The sequence below is a fragment of the Carcharodon carcharias genome, chromosome 4, assembly GCF_017639515.1.
Source record: "Carcharodon carcharias isolate sCarCar2 chromosome 4, sCarCar2.pri, whole genome shotgun sequence".
In the NCBI taxonomy this organism is placed as follows: Eukaryota; Metazoa; Chordata; class Chondrichthyes; order Lamniformes; family Lamnidae; genus Carcharodon; species Carcharodon carcharias.
The window spans coordinates 182,689,585-182,711,044 of NC_054470.1; the positions used below are offsets into that span (position 1 = coordinate 182,689,585).

The 21,460-nt window shown below is 45.2% G+C and overlaps 1 protein-coding gene across 2 annotated transcripts in view; it reads right to left on the bottom strand.

Annotated features, from left to right (window-relative positions):
- galntl6 (polypeptide N-acetylgalactosaminyltransferase like 6) overlaps nt 1-21,460 on the bottom strand; it is a 1,468,073-nt gene that overhangs the window by 121,958 nt on the left and 1,324,655 nt on the right. For both annotated transcript variants that reach the window (XM_041186365.1, XM_041186364.1), the window contains one exon: nt 11,890-12,111. In XM_041186365.1, coding sequence (XP_041042299.1) covers nt 11,890-12,111 — 222 coding nt within the window. The remainder of the gene's footprint in view (nt 1-11,889; nt 12,112-21,460) is intronic.

Genomic DNA, 21,460 nt, shown 5'->3' on the forward strand with positions numbered 1-21,460 from the left:
TCCGAGGTTTAGAAGAATCAGAGGCGATCTCATTGAAACGTACAAAATACTGGCAGGCTGGACAGGGATAGGTTGTTACCTCTAACCAGGGAATCTAAAACGTGGGGAGGTAGACTCACTGTGATTTTTAACCGAGATGACCCTTCCTGGGGAGGGCGAGACCAGGGAGATCCTGCCCTGTGGTCTTCATTTGGCTCTGGTGTTTTCGATGTAGACGGCGTTTGGTGGCGTGTTACATGGAGATGCGTTCGTGCAGGAATGGGGCCTCCTAGGTTATCACGAAACTCCGCCTTATCACGAACTTGTGGACGAATCCTCTGGATTCATCAGGGTTTTGTGCTCTGTCCAGACCTTGTAGCGATTGTAGGTATAACCCTTCCGACTGCCTTTAGGGGCCTCGGGTTTGCACTGATGAATCAGCCCTAAGCGTGGGTAATCTTAGGGGCGGAGCTTCCTCACCGTAGACTTGGTTCAAGCATGTAGCTTCTACAAGAATCACAGAATCACACAGTGCAGAAGAGGCCCTTCGGCCCATCGAGTCTGCACCGACACGTGAGAAACACCTGACCTACCTACCTAATCCCATTTACCAGCACTTGGCCCATAGCCTTGAATGTTATGACGTGCCAAGTGCTTATCCAGATAATCTTAAAGGATGTGAGGCAACCTGCCTCCACCACCCTCCCAGGCAGCGCATCCCAGACCCTCACCACCCTCTGGGTAAAAACGTTTTTCCTCACATCCCCCCTAAACCTCCTGCCCCTCACCTTGAACTTATGTCCCCTTGTGACTGACCCTTCAACTAAGGGGAACAGCTGCTCCCTATCCACCCTGTCCATGCCCCTCACAATCTTGTACACCTCGTTCAGGTCAGTCTTCTCTGCTCCAATGAAAACAACCCAAGTCTATCCAACCTCTCTTCATAACTTAAATGTTTTCATCCCAGGCAACATCCTGGTGAATCTCCTCTGCACCCCCTCCAGTACAATCACATCCTTCGTAGAAAGAGCTCTGTAAATAAAGTTAGTTGTTTCAAGTTAGAAACCTGTCTGGTACATCAAGTTTATTACAAGGCCCCTCATGATTTTGAACACCTTTATGGGATCTCCTCTCGAATTACTCCTTTCTAAGTAGATCAACCCCAGCTTCTCCAATCTGTCCATGTAATTGAAGCTCCTCCTCCATGGAACCATTCCTGTGGATCTTTTCTGCTCCCCCCCCCCCTCTAAAGCCTCCACATCCTTCCCAAAATGTGGTGCCCAGAGTTGGACACAATCCTCCGGGTGAGACTTGAACCAGTGTTTTATAAAGGTTCATTGCCTCTGTCCTACATGCTTCTGGACTGAATATTGAGTTCAACAATTTTAGATCATGAACTCTCTCCTCCATCCCCACCCTCTTTCTGATCCCCCTTTTTTCCAATAATTTATATAGATTTTTCTTTTCCCACCTATTTCCATTATTTTTAAATGTATTTCCATCCATTGTTTTATCTCTACCTTTTAGCCGATTTTGATCCCTTCCCTTCACCCCCACCCCCACTACGGCTATCTGTACCTTGCTCGTCCTGCTTTCTACCCTTAATGTCACCATTAGCACATTTCTTAGCTAATATCACCACTGTCAACACCTCTTTGTCCTTTTGTCTATGACATCTTTTGGCAATCTCCACCTATCACTGGCCCTCTATCCAGCTCTACTTGTCCCACCCCCCACCCCCCTTAAACCAGCTTATATTTCACCTCTCTTCTATTTTTCCTTAGTTCTGTTGAAGAGTCATACGGACTTGAAATGCTAACTGTGTTCCTCTCTGCAAATGCTGTCAGACCTGCTGAGTTTTTCCAGGTATTTTTATTTTTGTTTTTGTTTTGGATTTCCAGCATCCGCAGTTTTTTGCTTTTAACCCTGTAGGTGCCAGGTCCTTATACTACACCATCCAGGAGTCAAATAATCCACCTCGCGAACCACTTGTAGATCTCAGCTGTGAAAACAGTAATACATGCGAAGCCCCTGCCTTGGCCCTGTACAATCACATTGTTGATTGACGTGTTTAACCATTGTTCCGAGTTGTCCAGCAACCAAGCCTGTTATCCAAGCCATGCAACACACAGTCAGGTTAACTTAACAATTCACTTCATAGCCATTCCTGTTCCAGAACTGCCTGCTAGACTTTCATTTCGTTGCTGCATCCCCACAACTCTTAATTCAGAAGCAATTGTCTTTAATCAGCAGAGAGATAGCACAGGGCTGTTAGTGATTATCCAGCAGTTCACTGAGCCCCATAGCCTGAACGAGGTGAACAGTTATCTCGCATCCACCAACATATTTAACTTTACAACGAGCTTGTTTCACAAAATATTACACTTCAAGTGTACTGTGGATATTTTGAAATCACACACTGCTGAACGAGGCCTTTCAGCCCACAGAGCCCCTGCAAGCTCTCTGAAAGAGCTGTCCATTTGGTCCCACTCCTCTACTCTTTTCCCCATAAACTTTCTCCTGCAAGGATTCCCATCTGAACGCTACTGCTGAATCCTCTTCCACCACCCTGCCAAGCAATGGATTCCAGATTTTAACACCGCACTTTATTGTACCAGGGTGATTCCAAATAAAAGTCAGACTTGCACTTATATAGAGTGTTTTATGCACTCAAGATGCATTATGGCCAATGATGTACTTTTAAAGTAGAGTCACTGTTGTAGGATTAGGCGCTGAATTCCTGAAATGATCTTCTGAATTTCTGACACATAGAGGCGAGAATGTTACCAACTGTGCCTTGCTGAGACTGAGAACATATAAATATATTGATGGCCATGTCTTCAAACATGGACTGGAACTCTCTCCAATTCCTTCTTTAATCCTCTCTCCTTCTTTAATGCCCACCTCTACCACCTCTTTAACCCCACTCATTATTATCTCTCTTATTGTCCTCTTCGTTGGCTCAGCATTCATTTTTGTCCACATATGGCTACATAACATACCCTGGGACATATTTTGATGTGAAAGGCACTTATATAAAACAAGTTGTTCCCTGTCCCTGATTGTCAAAGGTTTTCCGAAGCTGCGTATGGTTTTTCTTTCCACCATGGCAACCCTAGATTGGGCATCCATGAGGCGCTGTGGGCCATCAGCAGCAGCAGAATTGTACTCAAACACAACCTGTAACCTCATGGCCCAGCATATCCCCCACTCTACCATTACCATCAAGCCAGGGGTTCAATCCTGGTTCAATGAAGAGTGCAGGAGGGCATGCCAGGGGCAGCACCAGGCATACCTAAAAATGAGGTGTCAACCTGGTGAAGCTACAACGCAGGACTACTTGCGTACCAAACAGCATACGCAGCAAGTGATAGAGCTAAGTGATCGCACAATCAATGGATCAGTTCTAAGCTCTGCAGTCCTGTCACATTCAGTCATGAATGGTGGTGGACAATTAAACAACTAACAGGAGGAGGAGGCTCCACAAATATCCCTATTCTCAATGATGGGGGAGCCTAGCGAGCACACAGTGCAAAAGGTAAGGCTGAAGCTTTGCACCAATCTTCAGCCAGAAGTGACGAGTGGATGATCCAACTCAGCCTCCTCTTCAGGTCCCCAGCATTACAGATGCCAGTCTGCAGCCAATTCAATTCAAGCAACATGAAAAACAACTGAAGGCACTGGACACTGCAAAGGCTACGGGCCCTCCCAACATTTCAGCAATAGCACTGAAGACTTGTGCTCCAGAACTAACTGCACCCTTAGCCAAACTGTTCCAGTACAGCTGCAACACTGGCATCTACCGAATAATAAAGAAAACTGCCCAGGTATGTCTTGTATACAAAAAGCAGAACAAATCCACCTACCCAATTACCATCCCATCAGTCTACTCTCGATCATCAGTAAAGTAATGGAAGGGGTCATCAACAGTGCTATCAAGTGGCAATTGCTTAGCAATAACCTGCTCTCTGACACTCAGTTTCAGTTCTGCCAGGGCCACTCAGCTCTTGACCTCATTAGAGCCTTAATCCAAACATGGACAAAAGAGCTGAACTCCAGACGTGAGATGAGAGTGACTGCCCTTAACATCAAGGCCGCATTTGACCGAGTGTGGCATCAAGGAGCCCTAGCAAAACTGGAGTCAATGGGAATCAGGGGGAAAACTCTCCACTGGTTGGAGTCATACTTAGCACAAAGGAAGACGGTTCTGGTTGTTGGAAGTCAATCGTCTCAGTCCCAGCACATCACTGCAGGAGTTCCTTGGGGTAATGACCCAGGTCCAACCATCTTCAACTGCTTCATCAATGACCTTCCTTCCATCGTAAGGTCATGTTCGCTGATGATTGCATAATGCTCAGCACCATCCATGCCTCCTCAGATACCAAAGCAGTCCATGTCCAAATGCAGCAAGACCTGGACAGGCTTGGGCTGGTAAGTGGCAAGTAACATTCACACCACACAAGTGCAGGCAATGACCATCTCCAACAAGAGAGAATCTAACCATCACCCCATGACATTCAATGTCATTACCATCACCGAATCCCCCACTATCAACATCCTGGGGGTTACCATTGACCAGAAGCAGAACTGGACTAGCCATATAAATACTGTGGGTCAGTGGCTAGGAATCGTGCGACGAGTAACTCACCTCCTGACTCTCCAAAGCCTGTCCACCAACTACGAGGCAGAAGTGAGGAGTGTGATGGAATATTCTCCACTTGCCTGGATGAGTGCAGCTCCAACAACACTCAAGAAGTTCGACACCATCCAGGACAAAGCAGCCCACTTGATTGGCATCCCATCCACTACCTTCAACATCCACTCCCTCCACCACCGATGCACAAGGAGCATCTACAACAGCATCTTCCAAACCCACCACCTATACCACTTAGAAGGACAAGGGCAGCAGAAGCAACATCACCACCTGCAAGTTCCCTCCAAGCCACTCACCATCCTCACTTGGAAATATATCGGCCGTTTCTTCACTGTCGCTGGGTCAAAAACCTGGAACTCCTTCCCTAACAGCACTGTGGGTGTACCTACACCACATGGACTGCAGCGATTCAAGAAGATGGATCACCACCACCTTCTCAAGGGCAGTTTGGGATGGGCAACAAAAATCTTGGCCCAGCCAGCGTTGCCCATGTTCTATGAAAGAATAAAAAAAAATTTGCAACATATTCTGGATGGACACCTTTCTTCTCTGCAGATGCTGACCAACCTGTCATATATTTAAAACCATTTTCAGCTTTTAATCCTGATTTGCATATATACTACTTACATAATGTTCTTACACAACAATTTAAGGTATCTTAGTTCATGGCCCATGCTTTGCATTAGGAATAACAGTATATCAGTAAAGATACCAGCACCAATGGTTATTATGGAATAAGTCAGACAGCACCTCCTGGAATACTCATATGTGCAGTTAAACACGGAAATCCAAAAGTTGTAGTCCAGGTTACCCTGCTGAGCTATAACAGAACCTTACTGAAAGACTCGGCTTGGAAATCAGTCTAATAACATGAAATTGTTTTATATATTGTATATATCCACTAGTTACCCACTAAACTTGGCAGAAAAATTTAGGGCTGATGCAATCATATGTAACTGGATTATTAACGGTGTGAAAAATCATAATTATTGTCACAAAATGTCTCTACTCCTGAAAATTTAATTTTACAAGTGTAGAGTCTCATTGTTTCATAATTTGGTTATCGTTGGGGCTGTTAATTTTTTTTAAGACTCTTTCTGTTTGTCTCCATTTTTTCCTCTCTTAATCCACCTTTCTTTTCCTAATCTCTATTTGTCTTCCTGCGTAAAGTTTATATCTCATTTACACTTCCTGGTTTTGACTTTGTGGCCATGGAGGGAGGGAGATGGCGGGAGGGGGTGGTGAGCCAAGTCGGACTGGGCCCCAGACTCTATCCTGGCATCTTACCAGCTGCGGGAGCAGAGGTGGACCAGTCCCCACCCCATTGAGGCAGGTGGCCAATTTCCATAAATAAAGTGCCCAATTAGGGCCCATTTTGCAGAGCTGTTGGTGCCAGGAGGCTGCCAACTAACTGGAGGTGGCCTCCCAGAAGCAGCCAGGGGAAGGGTTCAGAGGTGGGGGGGCACAGGCCAAGGAAGACAGCCCCCACGGCCCTAGAGATCTCCCTGGAGGGATCTCCCCTCCGGCGCTCGGCCCTGTATTTCTTTTTAAAGATTTTTTTTTGCCGAGCTGCTGTGGGCTTCAGGGCCCCTGCCTGCCTCCAGCAGCAAGCCCACCGGTTAGGCCAGCCGCTCTCGGGCCAGGCCGCCATCCTTAAAAGCACAGGAGCCCTGGTGGCTGCCACTTAATTGGCTGCTGGCCATAAAACTCTGGGGAAAACCCCACCGCCCGCCCATATACACTGGAGACACACCTTTCCCTCTGGTATTGCGCTGCCCCATTGTTAAAATTCAGGCCTGCATTGTCTCAGTGAGGATTCACTGGTTGAAGAGCCCTGCTCACACATGCCCACAAATCCCCAGTCGCAGGCACCGAACCATTTCAGGTGCCCGGTGGGAGTACATTATGTTACCACTCATAACCCCATGAAAATTCAGCAGGCAACTTTCAGCGCAGTGATCGTTGAGTGCCGTTCCTACACCGCTGATAGCAAAATCTGGGCCAATGTGCCTCTGCTAAATTTTTAATAACAGGCGCTTCACTTGCCCATTTTTGCCGCACATTAACATTTCTCACTGAGGCATATGTATTTGCATGGAAAGATATTGCAAATCATTGTGGCAGTATGACGGACTGCCTGCAGATGGCAACCTTGAGGCTGATCAGCTCTCCTTGCTCTCTGCTGCCACCTGCAGCATCTGGACAAGACTGCAACATGTTGCAGAGCGCCTGTTAAAATATTAACCCTTTGACTGCTGGCAGTTCCAAGGACGTGACTATCTCTCTGGTCAGAGAAAACACTTTCAGCTCACTGCAACTCCAAGGATGCTAATTTAACAGCAGAAAAGTTAATCCCATGCCTGGAGTTGACATCTCTTTTTATTTTGCTTTCTATCCTCCCTTTTCTCAATTCTTCCCTCCCCATTTTCCCCTGAAACTTTAAGGTACTTCCATAGCCTTCATTTCGTCTTCCTTCTGCCATTTACCATTCATTGTTGCAGCTAAAGCAACTTAAGAAACAAGTTGGATTTCTATTGGCTGAAAACTGGTAAGAGCTATTTTTGTAGCCATTAAGAGTCTGAAGTCTATCATTCATGTCATATTAGATCAGTGTGCCATTTTGCTTAATCATAATGACTGGTACCTTATGCCATTATGCATTCAGAAACAGGACTTGGCACATTAAGTCACTTGTGTCTAAAGAAAAAAAGTTGGTTAAATACTTCTTGCAAGGACAGTATACCTTTAAAGTACAGGGCGTGATCCAATATGTTTCTGTGGAGAAACAGTGGCCATGCACACAGCAGGGGGCTGGATGTAATGGGAGATGGTGGTGGATGTCTCGCACTCCCCCCCCAGCCCCCGGAAGGAAAGTTGGTCTCGAACGGACCAATTTTAAAAAGCCTGCCCCCCATTGATAACACGCTAGGGTCCAGGTTTTGGAGGGCAGACGGAGAGGAACAAGGAGGTGGTGGGGGGGTGGGGGGGGGCGGTGGTGTGGTTGATATCTTGGGGTGATTATCCCTGATGCGCACAGGGCACACCCCCAACTGATGTGCCCCGACCACCTCTTCCTGCCCGCCATTCCAAAGAAGCCGTTTTAAAAAGGCCTTCACATTCTGGCCCTCCTGCCACTCTCCAGCCTTTGAATATAATAAATGCAACAAAAGAACAAACTAACAAATGGGTAACTTAAAGGGGACAGTCCCTTAAAGGGACACCCAACATTTTTTTTTAGCAGTGGAGGTGGATTGAGGCCCTTAATTACCAATTAATTGTTAAATAATGAACAAACAAAGGCAGTTAAGGGTCAATATGCCTACGGGGTGTGATTTACCCACTACCACCCCCACCATCACCACCACCCCCCACCCCACCCACACCCCCCCCACCCCCCCGCCATTATTATCAGGAACGGGTTGGAGGTGGGTGGGAAGGAGTTGGGCTGGGCACCCAACATATTTTACACCCCTCCCACCAAAGACACAGGCAGTAGTGGGGGCTGTGAAATCCAACCCACTAGATTATTACTCCTGACTGAGTGAGTGACCAAAATACAAAGGCACACTGGAAGGACAAACATTATACTCAGTAGCGAATGCTGACTCTAGCAGACCATAGGAACAGGAGTAGATCATTCAAATCTTTGAGCCTGTTCCCCCATTCAATAAGTTCACGGCTGATTTGTATCTTAACTCCATCAATCTGCCTTGGTTCCTTAACCCTTAACCCTCTTGCCTACCCTAAAATCTATCAAGCCTGTTGTTGAAATTTTCTATTGACCCCCAGCATCAACTGCTTTTTGGGGGAAAGAATTCCAGATTTCCACTAACCTTTGTGTGAAGAAGTGCTTCCTGACATCACCCTGAATGGCCCAGCTTGAAATTTTAGGGTTACAGCCTCATGTTCTGGACTCCTGGGCCAGTGGAAATAGTTTCTCTCTAACTATCCTTTCACATTCCTTTGCACCCATGGTGTCAGCAACAACTCAGCGGCAGTAAGCTTGACTTTGAGCCATGGGTTTAAGGCCCACTGTCTGGGACTCCATTCCACATCCTGCTCTTCCTTCATTTCTGATCTTACCAATCCAAACTGGCTCCGTATCCCCAACACACTCCATTTCAAATCCTCATTCTGGAATACCAATCCCTCCCCCACCTCATTCCAACCTAACCTCTGTAATCTCCTTGAGGCTTTCTTCTCAACCTGTACCTCACTACCTTACGCTGTGGCCAATTTTATTTATTCGTTCACAGCATTTGGGCATTGCTGGTGAGGCCAGTATTTATTAGCCATCCATAATTGCCCTTGAGAAGGTGGTGGTGAGCTCCCTCCTTGAACTATGGCAGTTCATGTGGTGTAGGTACACCCACAGTGCCGTTAGAGAGGGAGTTTCAGGATTTTGACCCAGTGACAACAAAGGCAATATATTTCCAAGTCAAGATGGTGAGTGGCTTGGAGAGGAACTTCCAGGTGGTGGTGTTCCCATCTACTTGCTGACCTTGTCCTTCTAGGTGGTAGTGGTCGTGGGTTTGGAAGGTGCTGTCTAAGGAGGCTTAGTGAATTTCTGCAGTGCATTTTGTAGATGGTACACACTGCTGCTACTGTGCTGGTGGTGGAGGGAGTGAGTGTTGAAGGTAATTACCCATCACATTCTCCTGCTCCATGATTCATGACGGAACCTATACTTCTGTTGATTCTGTTGTCTGGGATCCCTCCCTCAAACCTTTCTCCCCACCTTCAAAAACCCTACATCAACCATGCATTTAGACAATCTCCCCTAACTAGCCTACTCCTGTTTCTCCTCTGTGAAGTCCTTTGGGATATTAAGCCACAAAAATTTCTATATAAATGAAAGCAGTTTGCACTGACTAACTAACCTTGGCCAACATCTCAATCCATTGCTGAGGCTAAGGGATATTTTTCAAATAATTGGGAATGCTGTAAATTTAACTTAGCAGGTAGGCATTTAAATATGTAAGAAAATGAATAATGCATTTGCAAACAATTAGGGGGAACAGAACTAGGGAGCAAAAAGATGACCTTCCTTCATGCTGTGGTGTATGAATGTCGAATTAAACGATTGCCAGAGCAATCCTGGTGTATCCAGCCGTCAGATTAGTGGAACAAATTCATTCATTCCACATGGACCCAGACTATGTGGGCTGTGAGTCTGTCTTGGCTGCACGCTCTCCCTCCCAGACAGTGACTTTCAAGCTCCGGTGCTCACAGATTCCTTGAGCTCCCTCAGGTCTAAGGAAGAAAAGCAGTCGTTTACAGACCGGGACTGTGAAAGCAACGTTACTTCTGACTGAGCGAGTGGCAAAAGGCAAAGCCACACTGGAAGGACAAATGTTATGCTCAGCCGTGAGTGACCACCCTGCCGGTTCACAGGAACAGCAGGAAGCCATTCAGCCCCTTGGGCCTGTTCTATTAGTCAATTAGATCATGGTTGATCTGTATCTTAACTCCAATCACCTGCTTTGGTTCCATAACCCTTAATGACCTTGCCTAATATAACCTGTCAATCTCAGTTTTGAAATGTACAGTGACCCTGGGGGGAGAGAGTTCCAGATTTCCACTAACCTTTATGTGAAGACCTCCTTACTAATATTACCCCTTGAATGGCCTGCCATTAATCTTAGGGTTAATTCCCTTTGTTCCTGAATCTCACATGAAGGAATAGTTTCTCTCTATCTACCCTATCAAATGTTTTAATGACCTTAAACGCCTCAATTAGACTGTTCCGGAATCTTCCATACACAATGGAATACAAGCCTCGTCTAAAGAGCCCGCCCTCACAATTTAACCCTTTTAGCCTCATTATCATATGGTGAACCTGGGCAGCACCTTCCCCAAGGATAATCCATTCTTCCTGAGTTACGATCTGCAGAACTCAGCACAGTTGAATTCAGTTAATAAATCTGGAATATAAAGCTAGTCTCAGTAATAGTGACCATAAAACTATCATCGACTGTTGTAAAAACCCATCTCGTTCACTAATGCCCTTTAGGGAAGGAAATCTGCTGTCCTTACCTGGTCTGGCCTTACCTGTGACTCCAGAGGGACAACCATGGGGTTGACTCTTTACTGCCCTCTGAAATGGGCCTAGCAAGCCACTCAGTTCAAGGGCAAATTAGGGATGGGCGACAAATGCTGATGTCAGTGACAGCCACAAGAGTGAAGAAAAGGTAAGGACTCTAGATGGGATCTTAACCAGAGCTTAATGCACCTGTAACAGAACTTCCACAGCTTTGTATTCCAGCCCATCCTGTGAGTCTTTTAAATTATTTTTTTTGTATCTATCAAGCTTTAAAAAGACTTGGACTCCCTAAATTGCTCTGCTCCTCCACAATTCCTAGCTTCCCAACTGGAATAACTCTCTGGTGGAATATCCTGCTCCAATCTGGGTTAGCTCACAATTCTGGCACAGGTATGGGGCTCCTTCTCGATGCGACAAAGCCTGCTTGCTGGTTCCAGATGAAAAAGAAGACGGAAATCACGGACAGAACACAGAAAACAAGGCCACCTGGATTTGACGCGTGGAGCCTTGCACAGTAAGGCACCTCAGGGTGGAGTCCAGCAGGGCCACCAGAAGACCATGGGAATGAGAGAGCCGACTAAACGCATGGTCACAGAGAAAACTTTAACCAAAGAAAGAAAGAATTGCATTGTTATGGCGCCTTTACATGCCACAAAGTGCTTTACAACCAATGAAGCACTTTGAAAGTGTGGTCATTGCTGTAATGTAGGCAGCCACAAATTGCAATGTGAGAGTAAGATAATATGTTTAGTGATGTTGGTTGAGGGATAAGTATTGGCCAGGACACTGGGGAGAACTACTCCTGCACTTCTTCAAGATAATACCATGGGATCTGACCTGAGAGGGAAGATGGGGCCTCGATTTAACGTCCCGTCTGAGAGACTGCACCTCTGACAGTGCGGCACTCCCTCGGCGCTGGCACTGGAAATACCAGCCTGGGTTTATTTACTTAGGTCTCCAGAGTGGGGATACATTTCAACTCAGAGGCTAGAGTGCGACCAACGGAGCCAAGGCTGACCCCTGTTAAAGCAAAGCCGCCGCACGGGTTGTCCAGCAGTTTAGCTTGTGTTAACGGGAACAGGGTAATGCGCCATGACTGCAACGCGCAGCCAACGATGCCTCAAGCCAAGCCACTGTCTGCGCAGTGGGCTCAGCTGCTGAATGACTGTTGCGTGCCAGCGCATGGGGTGGTAACCCTTCACCTCGTACTCACTTCTCCCCAGGCAGCGGGCGAGGGTTCCACGGGTGGGTAGTACTTTGGCAGGTCCCAGGCCACTTCTGTCATGAACCACTTGAAGTCCTTGCACTTGAGGTGCTTCCGCAACATTTTCTGGGCCGTGAGGTCGCCGGTGGAGAGGTGCCGGTACTCGGGTCTGCGCTGGTAGATGTATTCTGCGTACTCGTCCATCCAGGTTTCTGCCACTCTCTTCAGGTTCTGTGAACAGCGGTAAAAATCCAATTACCACCCTGGCACTGTTATGTTAGAATAAACTGCTTTACAAAAATTGCTGGAAAAACTCAGCAGGCCTGACATTATCTGTGGAGAGGAAGACAGAGTTAACCTTTCGAGTCCGTATGACTCTTCGTCATAGCTAAAAAGGAATAGAAATGTGAAATATAAGCTGGTTCAGGGGAGTGGGACAGGTGGAGCTGGATAGAGGGACAGTGCTGGGTGGAGGCAAAGGAGAGATTGCCAAAAGATGTCATAGACAAAAGGACAAAGAGATGTTGACGGTGGTGATATTATCTAAGGAATGTGCTAATGGGGACATTAAGGGTTGAAAGCAGGACAAGCAAGTTACTGATAGCGGTGTGGGGTTGGGGTGGGGGGAAGGGATCAAAATGGGCTAAAAGGTGGAGATAAAACAATGGATGGAAATAAATTTTACAAAATAATAGAAATAGGTGGTAAAAGAAAAATATATATATAAAAAATATGTAATAATTATTAGAAAAAAGGGGATCAAAAAGGGGGTGAGGATGGAGGAGACAGTTCATGATCTTAAGTTGTTGAACTCAATATTCAGTCCGGAAGGCTGTAAAGTGCCTAGTCGGAAGATGAGGTGCTGTTCCTCCAGTTTGCGTTGAGCTTCACTGGAACAATGTAGCAGGCCAAGGATGGACATGTGGGCATGACAGCAGGGTGGTGTGTTGAAATGGCAAGCGACAGGGAGGTCTGGGTTGCGGACAGACTGAAGGTGTTCCGCAAAGCGGTCACCCAGTCTGCGTTTGGTGTCTCCAATTTAGAGGAAACCGCATTGGGAGCAGCGAATGCAGTAGACTAAATTGAGGGAAGTGCAAGTGAAGTGCTGCTTTGCATCATCAGCAAATTTAGCAGCCATACCATCGGTGTGCTGTGCTGTGATAGAGGATAAAGGTAGATGTACTATACTTAGGTTTCCAGAAGGCATTTGATAAGGTGCCACATCAAAGGTTATTGCAAAAAATAAAAGCTCATGGGCGTAATATATTGGCATGGATAGAAGATTAGCTAGCTAACGGGAGACAGAGAGTAGGCATAAGTGCATCTTTTACTGGTTGGCAGGATGTGGCGAGTGGTGTGCCACAGGGATCAGTGCTGGGACATCAACTTTTTACACTTTATATAAATAACTTGGATGAAGGGACTGATTTAACGGCTGTTAAATTTGCTGATGACGCAAATATAGGTTGGAAAGTAAGATGTAAAGAAGAACATAGATAAATTAAATGAGTGGGAAAAGATCTGGAGTATTATGTGGGTGAATGTGAAATTTTCCATTTTAGCAGGAAGGATAAAAAAGAAGCTTATTATCTAAATGGTGAGGGATTACAGAGCTCTGAGATTCAAAGGAATCTGGGTGTCCTCATTCATGAAACACAAAAGGTTAGTATGCAGTTACAGCAAGTAAATAGGAAAACTAATAGAATGTTGTTGTTTATTATGAGGGGAACTGAATACCAAAGTTGGGAGGTCCTGCTTCAGTTGTACAGGGCACAGGTGAGGCCACATCTGGAGTACTGTGTACTGTATTGGTCTGCTTATTTAAGGAAGGATGTAAATGCATTAGAAGCAGTTCAGAGAAGGTTTACTAGACTAATACCAGGAATAGGTGGGTTGTCTTTTGAGGAAAGTTTGGACAGGTTAGGCTTGTATCTGCTGGAGCAAAAACAGAAATACCTGGAAAAACTCAGCAGGTCTGGCAGCATCAGTGGAGAAGAACAAAGCTGATGTTTCGAGTCCTCATGACCCTTCAACAGAACTGTTAAAGGGTCATGAGGACTCGAAACTTCAACTTTGTTCTTCTCCACCGATACTGCCAGACCTGCTGAGTTTTTCCAGGTATTTCTGTTTTTGTTTTGGATTTCCAGCGTCGGCAGTTTTTTGTTTTTATCTTTGTATCCACTGGAGTTTGGAAGAGTAATAGGTGACTTGATTGAAATCTTTAAGATCCTGAGGGCTCCTGACAGGGCGGATGTGGAGGGGATGTTACTTCTTGTGGGAGAATCTAGAACTAAGGGTTATGTTTTAAACATAAGGGTTCACTTTTTTAAGACAGGTGAGGGGAAAGCTTTTCTCTCAGAGGGTCATGAGTCTTTGGAACTCTCTTCCCCAAAAGGCAGTGGAAGCAGAGACTTTGAATATTTTTAAGACAGAGATAGATAGATTCTTGATAAGCAAGGGGGATGTAAGTTTATCGGGGGTAGCCAGGAGGTTAAAATCAGATCAGCCATGATCTTATTGAATGGCAGAACAGGTTCAAAGGGCCAAGAGGCCTACTCCTGCTCCTAATTCATATGTAAAATGGTGTCCCATGGAATGATCCTTTATTGAGTTGGCTGGGGTCAAAAATATTTGGGCTGACAGGGTAATCAATCTTCTCCTTTTCTCTCCTTAAGGGATGAAGGGTTACCACTAAAATTACATGTATCTGGAGATGGAATGACCTATACAAGCTGACATTGAGATAAATCAACAACTACAACTGGATGTAACATTTATATAGTTTCTTTAACATAGTAAATCATTCCAAAGTGCTTCACAGATTGGATCAGACAAAATTTGACACTGAGCTACATTGCAAAATATTAAGAAGTAACTTAAAGCTTGACCAAAGAGGTAAGTTTTAAAAAGAGAAAAAAAGACTTGTATTTATATAGCACCTTTCATGACCTCAGTGTTCTTAACTGCCACTGAAGTACTCTTAACACTGTGGTGACTTCATACAGAGTGTGAGAGGGAGAGAGCAGTGAGACTTCATAAAAAGTGTTAAGAGAGAGCAGCGAGTCTTCATAAAGAGTGCAAGAGGGTGGGAGCAGTGAAGCTTCACAAAGAGCACGAGAGAGAAAGAGCAGCAAGACTATATACAGAGCGCGAGGGGGGAGAGCAGCAAGACTTCATAAAGAGCGTGAGAAGGAGAGCGCATCAAGTCTTCATAAAGAGCGCGAGAGGGAGACAGCAGCGAGACTTCATAAAGAGCGTGAGAGGGAGAGAGCAGCGAGACTTCATAAAGCGTGTGAGAGGGAGAGCGCATCAAGACTTCATAAAGAGCGCGAGAAGGAGAGAGCAGCAAGACTTCATGAAGAGTGCAAAAAGGAGAGAGCAGCGAGACTTCATAAAGAGCTTAAGAGAGAGAGCAGCAAGACTTCATGAAGAGCACAAGAGAGGGAGAGCAGCGAGACTTCATAAAGAGCTCGAGGGAGAGAGCAGCGAGACTTCATAAAGAGCGCGAGAGGGAGACAGCAGCGAGACTTCATAAAGAGAGAGAGGGAGAGAGCAGCAAGACTTCATGAAGGGTGAGAGGAGAGAGCAGCGAGACTTCATTAAGAGACGCGCAAGCGGGAGAGAGCAGCAAGGTTCATAAAGAGTGCATGAGGGAGAGAGCAGCGAGACTTCATAAAGAGCTCAAGAGAGAAAGAGCAGCAAGACTTTATACCGAGTGCAAGAGAGGAAGAGCAGCAAGACTTCATAAAGAGCTCAAGAGGGAGAGAGCAGCGAGACTTCATAAAGAGTGCGAGAGGGAGACAGCAGCGAGACTTCATGAAGAGTGAGAGAAGAAGAGAGCAGCGAGATTCATATAGATTGTGAGAGGGAGAGAGCAGCGAGACTTCATAAGAGCATGAGAGGGAGAGGAGGGGAAGATTGGTGAGTAACAAGTAAGTAAACACTTTATATAAAGTTTAAGATGTGTCAGTGCAGCTCGGCCATGTGAAATGTACATCTTGCGGGTTGTAAGAAGTGATTGTGGGAGAATCTAGAACTAAGGGTTATGTTTTAAAAATAAGGGTTCACTCGTTTAAGACAGAGATGAGGGGAAAGCTTTTCTCTCAGAGGGTCATGAGTCTTTGGAACTCTCTTCCCCAAAAGGCAGTGGAAGCAGTCTTTGAATATTTTCTGCAGCTGGTGACACTTCCTGCAGATGTAGTCATTGGACAGGTTAGGCTTGTATCCGCTGGAGTTTGGAAGAGTAAGAGGTGACTTGATTGAAATCTTTAAGATCTTGAGGGCTCTTGACAGGGTGGATGTGGAGGGGATGTTTCCCTCCATCGCGCTCTGTACAAGGCCTTGCTGGTCTTTCTCTCTTGAGCTCTTTATGAAGTCTCGCTGCTTTCTCCTCCTTGTGCTCTTTATGAAGTCTCGCTGCTCTCTCCTTCTAACACTCTGTATAAAGTCTTGCTGCTCTTTTTCTCTCGTGCTCTTTGTGAAGCTTCACTGCTCCCACCCTCTTGCACTCATTATGAAGTCTTACTGCTCTCTCCCTCTTGCACTCTTTATGAAGTCTCGCTGCTCTCTCCTTCTAATGCTTTTTATGAAGTCTTGCTGCTCTCCCTCTCGCACTCTGTATAAAGTCTTGCTGCTCTTTCTCTCTCGTACTCTTTGTGAAGCTTCGTTGCTCCCACCCTCTTGCACTTTTTATGAAGACTCACTGCTCTCTCCTAACACTTTTTATGAAGTCTCGCTGCTCTCTCCCTTTTGCACTTTGTATGAAGTCTCACTGCTCTCTCCCTTTTGCACTCTGTATGAAGTCTCGCTGCTCTCTCCCTCTTGCACTCTTTATGAAGTCTTGCTGCTCTCTCCCTCTTGCACTCTTTATGAAGTCTCGCTGCTCTCTCCCTTTCGCACTCTGTATGAAGTCTTGCTGCTCTTTCTCTCTCACACTCTTTATGAAGTCTTGCTGCTCTCTCCCTCTCTCACTCTTTATGAAGTCTCGCTGATCTCTCCCTTTTGCACTCTGTATGAAGTCTTGTTGCTCTTTCTCTCTCACACTCTTTATGAAGTCTTGCTGCTCTCTCTCTCTCTCACGCACTTTATGAAGTCTTGCTGCTCTATCCCTCTCGCACTCTATATGAAGTCACCACAGTGTTAAAAGTACTTCAGTGGCAGTAAAGAACACTGAGGTCATGAAAGGTGCTATATAAATACAAATCTTTTTTTCTCTTTTTAAAACTTACCTCTTTGGTAGCTTTAAGTTACTTCTTAATATTTTGCAATGTAGTTCAGTGTCAAATTTTGTCTGATCCAATCTGTGAAGCACTTTGGAATGATTTACTATGTTAAAGAAACTATATAAATGTTACATCCAGTTGTAGTTGTTGATTTATCTCAATGTCAGCTTGTATAGGTCATTCCATCTCCAGATACATGTAATTTTAGTGGTAACCCTTCATCCCTTAAGGAGAGAAAAGGAGAAGATTGATTACCCTGTCAGCCCAAATATTTTTGACCCCAGCCAACTCAATAAAGAATCATTTTATGGGACACCATTTTACATATGAATTAGGAGCAGGAGTAGGCCTCTTGGCCCTTTGAACCTGCTCTGCCACTCGATAAGATCATGGCTGATCTGATTGTAACCTCCTGGCTACCTCCGATAAACTTACATCCCCCTTGCTTATCAAGAATCTATCTACCTCTGTCTTAAAAATATTCAAAGCCTCTGCTTCCACTGCCTTTTGGGGAAGAGAATTCCAAAGACTTATGACCCTCTGAGAGAAAAGCTTTCCCCTCACCTCTGTCTTAAAAAAGTGAACCCTTATGTTTAAAACATAACCCTTAGTTCTAGATTCTCCCACAAGAAGTAACATCCCCTCCACATCCACCCTGACAAGAGACCTCAGGATCTTAAAGATTTCAATCAAGTCACCTATTACTCTTCCAAACTCCAGCGGATACAAGCCTAACCTATCCAATGACTGCATCTGCAAAAAGTGTCACCAGCTGCAGAAACTTGAGCTCTGAGTTGCAGAGTTCGAGCAAGGGCTGGAGTCACCGTGGTGCGCCAACAAGACTGAGGATTGTGTGGATAGCACATCTGGTGATTGCCAGGGTATCTAAGAGAAACAGGCAGGTAGTGCAGGAATCCCCCAAGGCTATCTCGCTCTCTAACCATTTTTCCATTTTGGATACTGGTGAACGAGATGGTTCCTCAGAGGACCGTAGCAAGAGCCAAATTCGTGGCACCAGCTGCACAGGAGGCGTGGAGGAAGAGTGGAATTGCAATAGAGGTAGGGGATCCATAGTTAGAGCAGCAGACAGGTGTTTCTGTGGCTGTAGACGTGACTCCAGGGTGGTATGTTGTCTCCCTGGTGCCAGGGTCAAGGATGTCACAGAGCGGATGCAGGACATTCTTTTGGGGGAGGGTGACCAGTCAGAGGTTACGGTCCACATTGGGACCCATGACATAGGCAGGAAAAGGGACAAGGTTCTGAAAGCAGATTTTAGGGAGTTAGGAAAGAAATTGAAAGGGAGAGCCTCAAGAGCAGTAATCTCCAGGTTACTTTCAGTGTCATGTGCTATACAGCATGAGAATAGGAAGATTGAGCAGTTCAATACATGGCTGGAGAAATGGAGTAGGAGGGAGGGCTTTAGACTTCTGAGGCATTGGGACTGGTTCAGGGGCAGGTGGGAGCTGTACAAAAAGATCGAGTTACACCTTAGCAGGACTGGGACTAATGTCCTCATGGGGATGTATGCTAGTGCTGCTGGGGAGGGTTTAAACTAGACTGGCAGGGGGATGGGAAAGGAGAGGAGAAAAACTGGTTGTGTGAAGTAGAGACATATTAACCGATAAGAAGGATATATCAGAGAATAGTATCAAGGTAAATAGAATACTTGTAGAGTTTGATAGAACTAGAGCAGGTATGTGAATGCACTGAGTGCAGTTAATAAGATTGGTGAACAACAGGTACAGCTTGACAAATGGAATTATGATATTTTTGCTATAATAGAGACCTGGCTCAAAGAAGGGCAGGACTGAGCCTTAAATATTCCTGGGTGCAAGGTATTTAGGAAAGACAGGAAAGGAATAAAAGGGGGAGAGGGAAGTGGCAGTACTCATTACAGATGGCATTACAGTACTGGAGAGAGAGGATGTTCCAGAGGAGTCAAAGACGGAATCTCTCTGGCTAGAGGTAAGGAATGAAAAAGGTGCAGTAACATTGATGGGTGTAGTGTATAGACCACCAACTAACAGAAGAGATGTAGAGAAACAAATTTGCAAAGAAGTTACAGAAAGGCACGAGAATTATAGAGTGATTATAACAGGGGACCTCAATTATCCAAATAGAGACTGGGATAGGAATAGTGCAAAGGGACAGGAAGGGCGAGAGTTCCTGGAATGTGTTCAATATAATTTTCTGCAGTAGTATGTTTCCAGTTCAATGAGAGGGCAGGCACTGTTGGACCTGGTTCTGGGGAATGAAGTTGGCCCAAGTGGATCAAATAACAGTGAGAAAGCATTTAGGGGACAGTGACCATTGTATTGCAAGGTTCATGTTGGCCTTGGAGTAGGACAAGGAGCAATCCAGAGCAGGGATAATTAACTGCGGGAAAGCCAACTTCGAAAGGATAAGAATGCATCTGAGTCGAGTGAGTTGGAATCAAATGTTGACGGAAAAGATGGTGGCTGAACAATGGGCTCCCTTCAAAGAGACTGTAATGCAGGCACTGTCAAGGTATATTCCTTTCAAGGGGAAAGGCAGGACAAATAAATCTAGAACACCCTGGATGCTGAGAGCGATAGAGGTGAAAATGAATAGGAAGAAATATATTTATGACAGATGTCAGGTAGAAACTACAATGGAGAATCTGGCTGAATATAGAAGGACCAGAGGGGATGTGAAAAAACTAATCAGAAAAGCAAGGAGGGAGCATGAAAAGAGACTGGCAGCTAACATAAAAGGGAATCCCAAAGTCTTCTATAAGCATATAAATAATAAAAGGGTGGTAAAAAAAAAGGTAGGACTAATTTGGGATAAAAAAGGGGGCTTGCATGTGGAGGCAGGAGAAGTAGTAGAGATATTAAACGAGTACTTTGCATTTGTACTTACAAAGGAGGCCAAGGTGAGAGAGGAGGTAACTGGTACACTCGAGGAATTTACAATTGACAAAGAGGAGGTGAAAGGCTATCTTTACTTAAAATTGATAAGGTACCAGGACTGGATGAGATGCATCCAAGGATCCTGAGGAAAGTGACAGTGGAAATTGCAGAGGCACTAGTGATAATCTTCCAGTCTTCTCTAGACACAGAGGTGGTGCTGGAGGACTGGAGAACTGCAAATGTTACACCCTTATTCAAAAGGGGTTGCAAGGATAATGCTGGCAACTACAGGCCAGTCAGTTTGACCTCAGTGATAGAGAAACTTCTGGAAACTACAGTTCAGGACTCAGTAGTCACTTAGACAGGTATGAGATAATTAAGGAAATCCAGCATGGATTCATTATGGGAAAATCATGTTTAACTAACTTGCTGAGTTTTTTGAGGAAGTAGCAGGAAAGGTTGATAAGGGCAACAGTATTGATGTGGTGCATATGGATTTTCAAAAGGCACTTGATACAGTGCCACACAACAGACTTGTGAATAAAATTCAAATGGAATAAAAGAGAAAGTAGGCACTTGGATAAGAAATTGGCTGAGTGACAGGAAACAGTGAGTAGTGATTAATGGTTGTTTTTCAGATTGGAGGAAGGTCAGTAGTGGAGTTCCTCAGGGGTCAGTGTTGGGACCCTTGCTCTTTCTGATATATATTTTGACCTAGACTGTGGTGTGCAGGGCATGATTTCAAAATTTGCGGATGATACAAAGATTGGAAGCATTGTCAACTGTGATGAGGCTAGTCTTGAACTTCAAAAGGACATAGACATGTTGGTAGTTTGGACAGATAAATGGCAGATGAAGTTCAATGCAGAGAAGTGTGAGATGATTCATTTTGGCATGAAGAATGTGGAAATACAGTATAATATAAAGGGAGAAACTCTAAAGGAAGTGCAGCAACAGTGGGATCTCGGTGTTTATGTACATAAGTCATTGAAGGTGGCAGGGCATGTTGAGAGAGCAGTTAATAAAGTATATGGTATCCTAGGCTTTATTAATAGGGGTATTGAGTACAAGAGTAAGGAGGTCATGTTAACTTTGTATATGATGCAGGCCCCACCTGGGGTACTGCGTACAGTTCTGGGCGTCATACTTGAGGATGAATGTGAAGGCATTGGAGAGTACAGAGGATATTCAGAAGAATGATTCCAGGGATAAACAATTTTACTATGAGGATGGATTGGAGAGGTTGGGACTATTTTCCTTGGAGAAAAGATGGCTGAGAGGAGATTTGATAGAGATATTCAAGATCCTGAGGGGTATGGACAGGGTAAGTAGTGAGAAACTGTTCCTTCTCAAGAGTACATCAAGAACTAGAGGGCACAGATTCAAAATAATTGACAAAAGGAGTAAAAATGATGCGAGGAAAATGTTTTTCACCCAGAGGATAGTTGGTGTCTGGAACGAACTGCTTGAGAGGGTGGTGGAGGC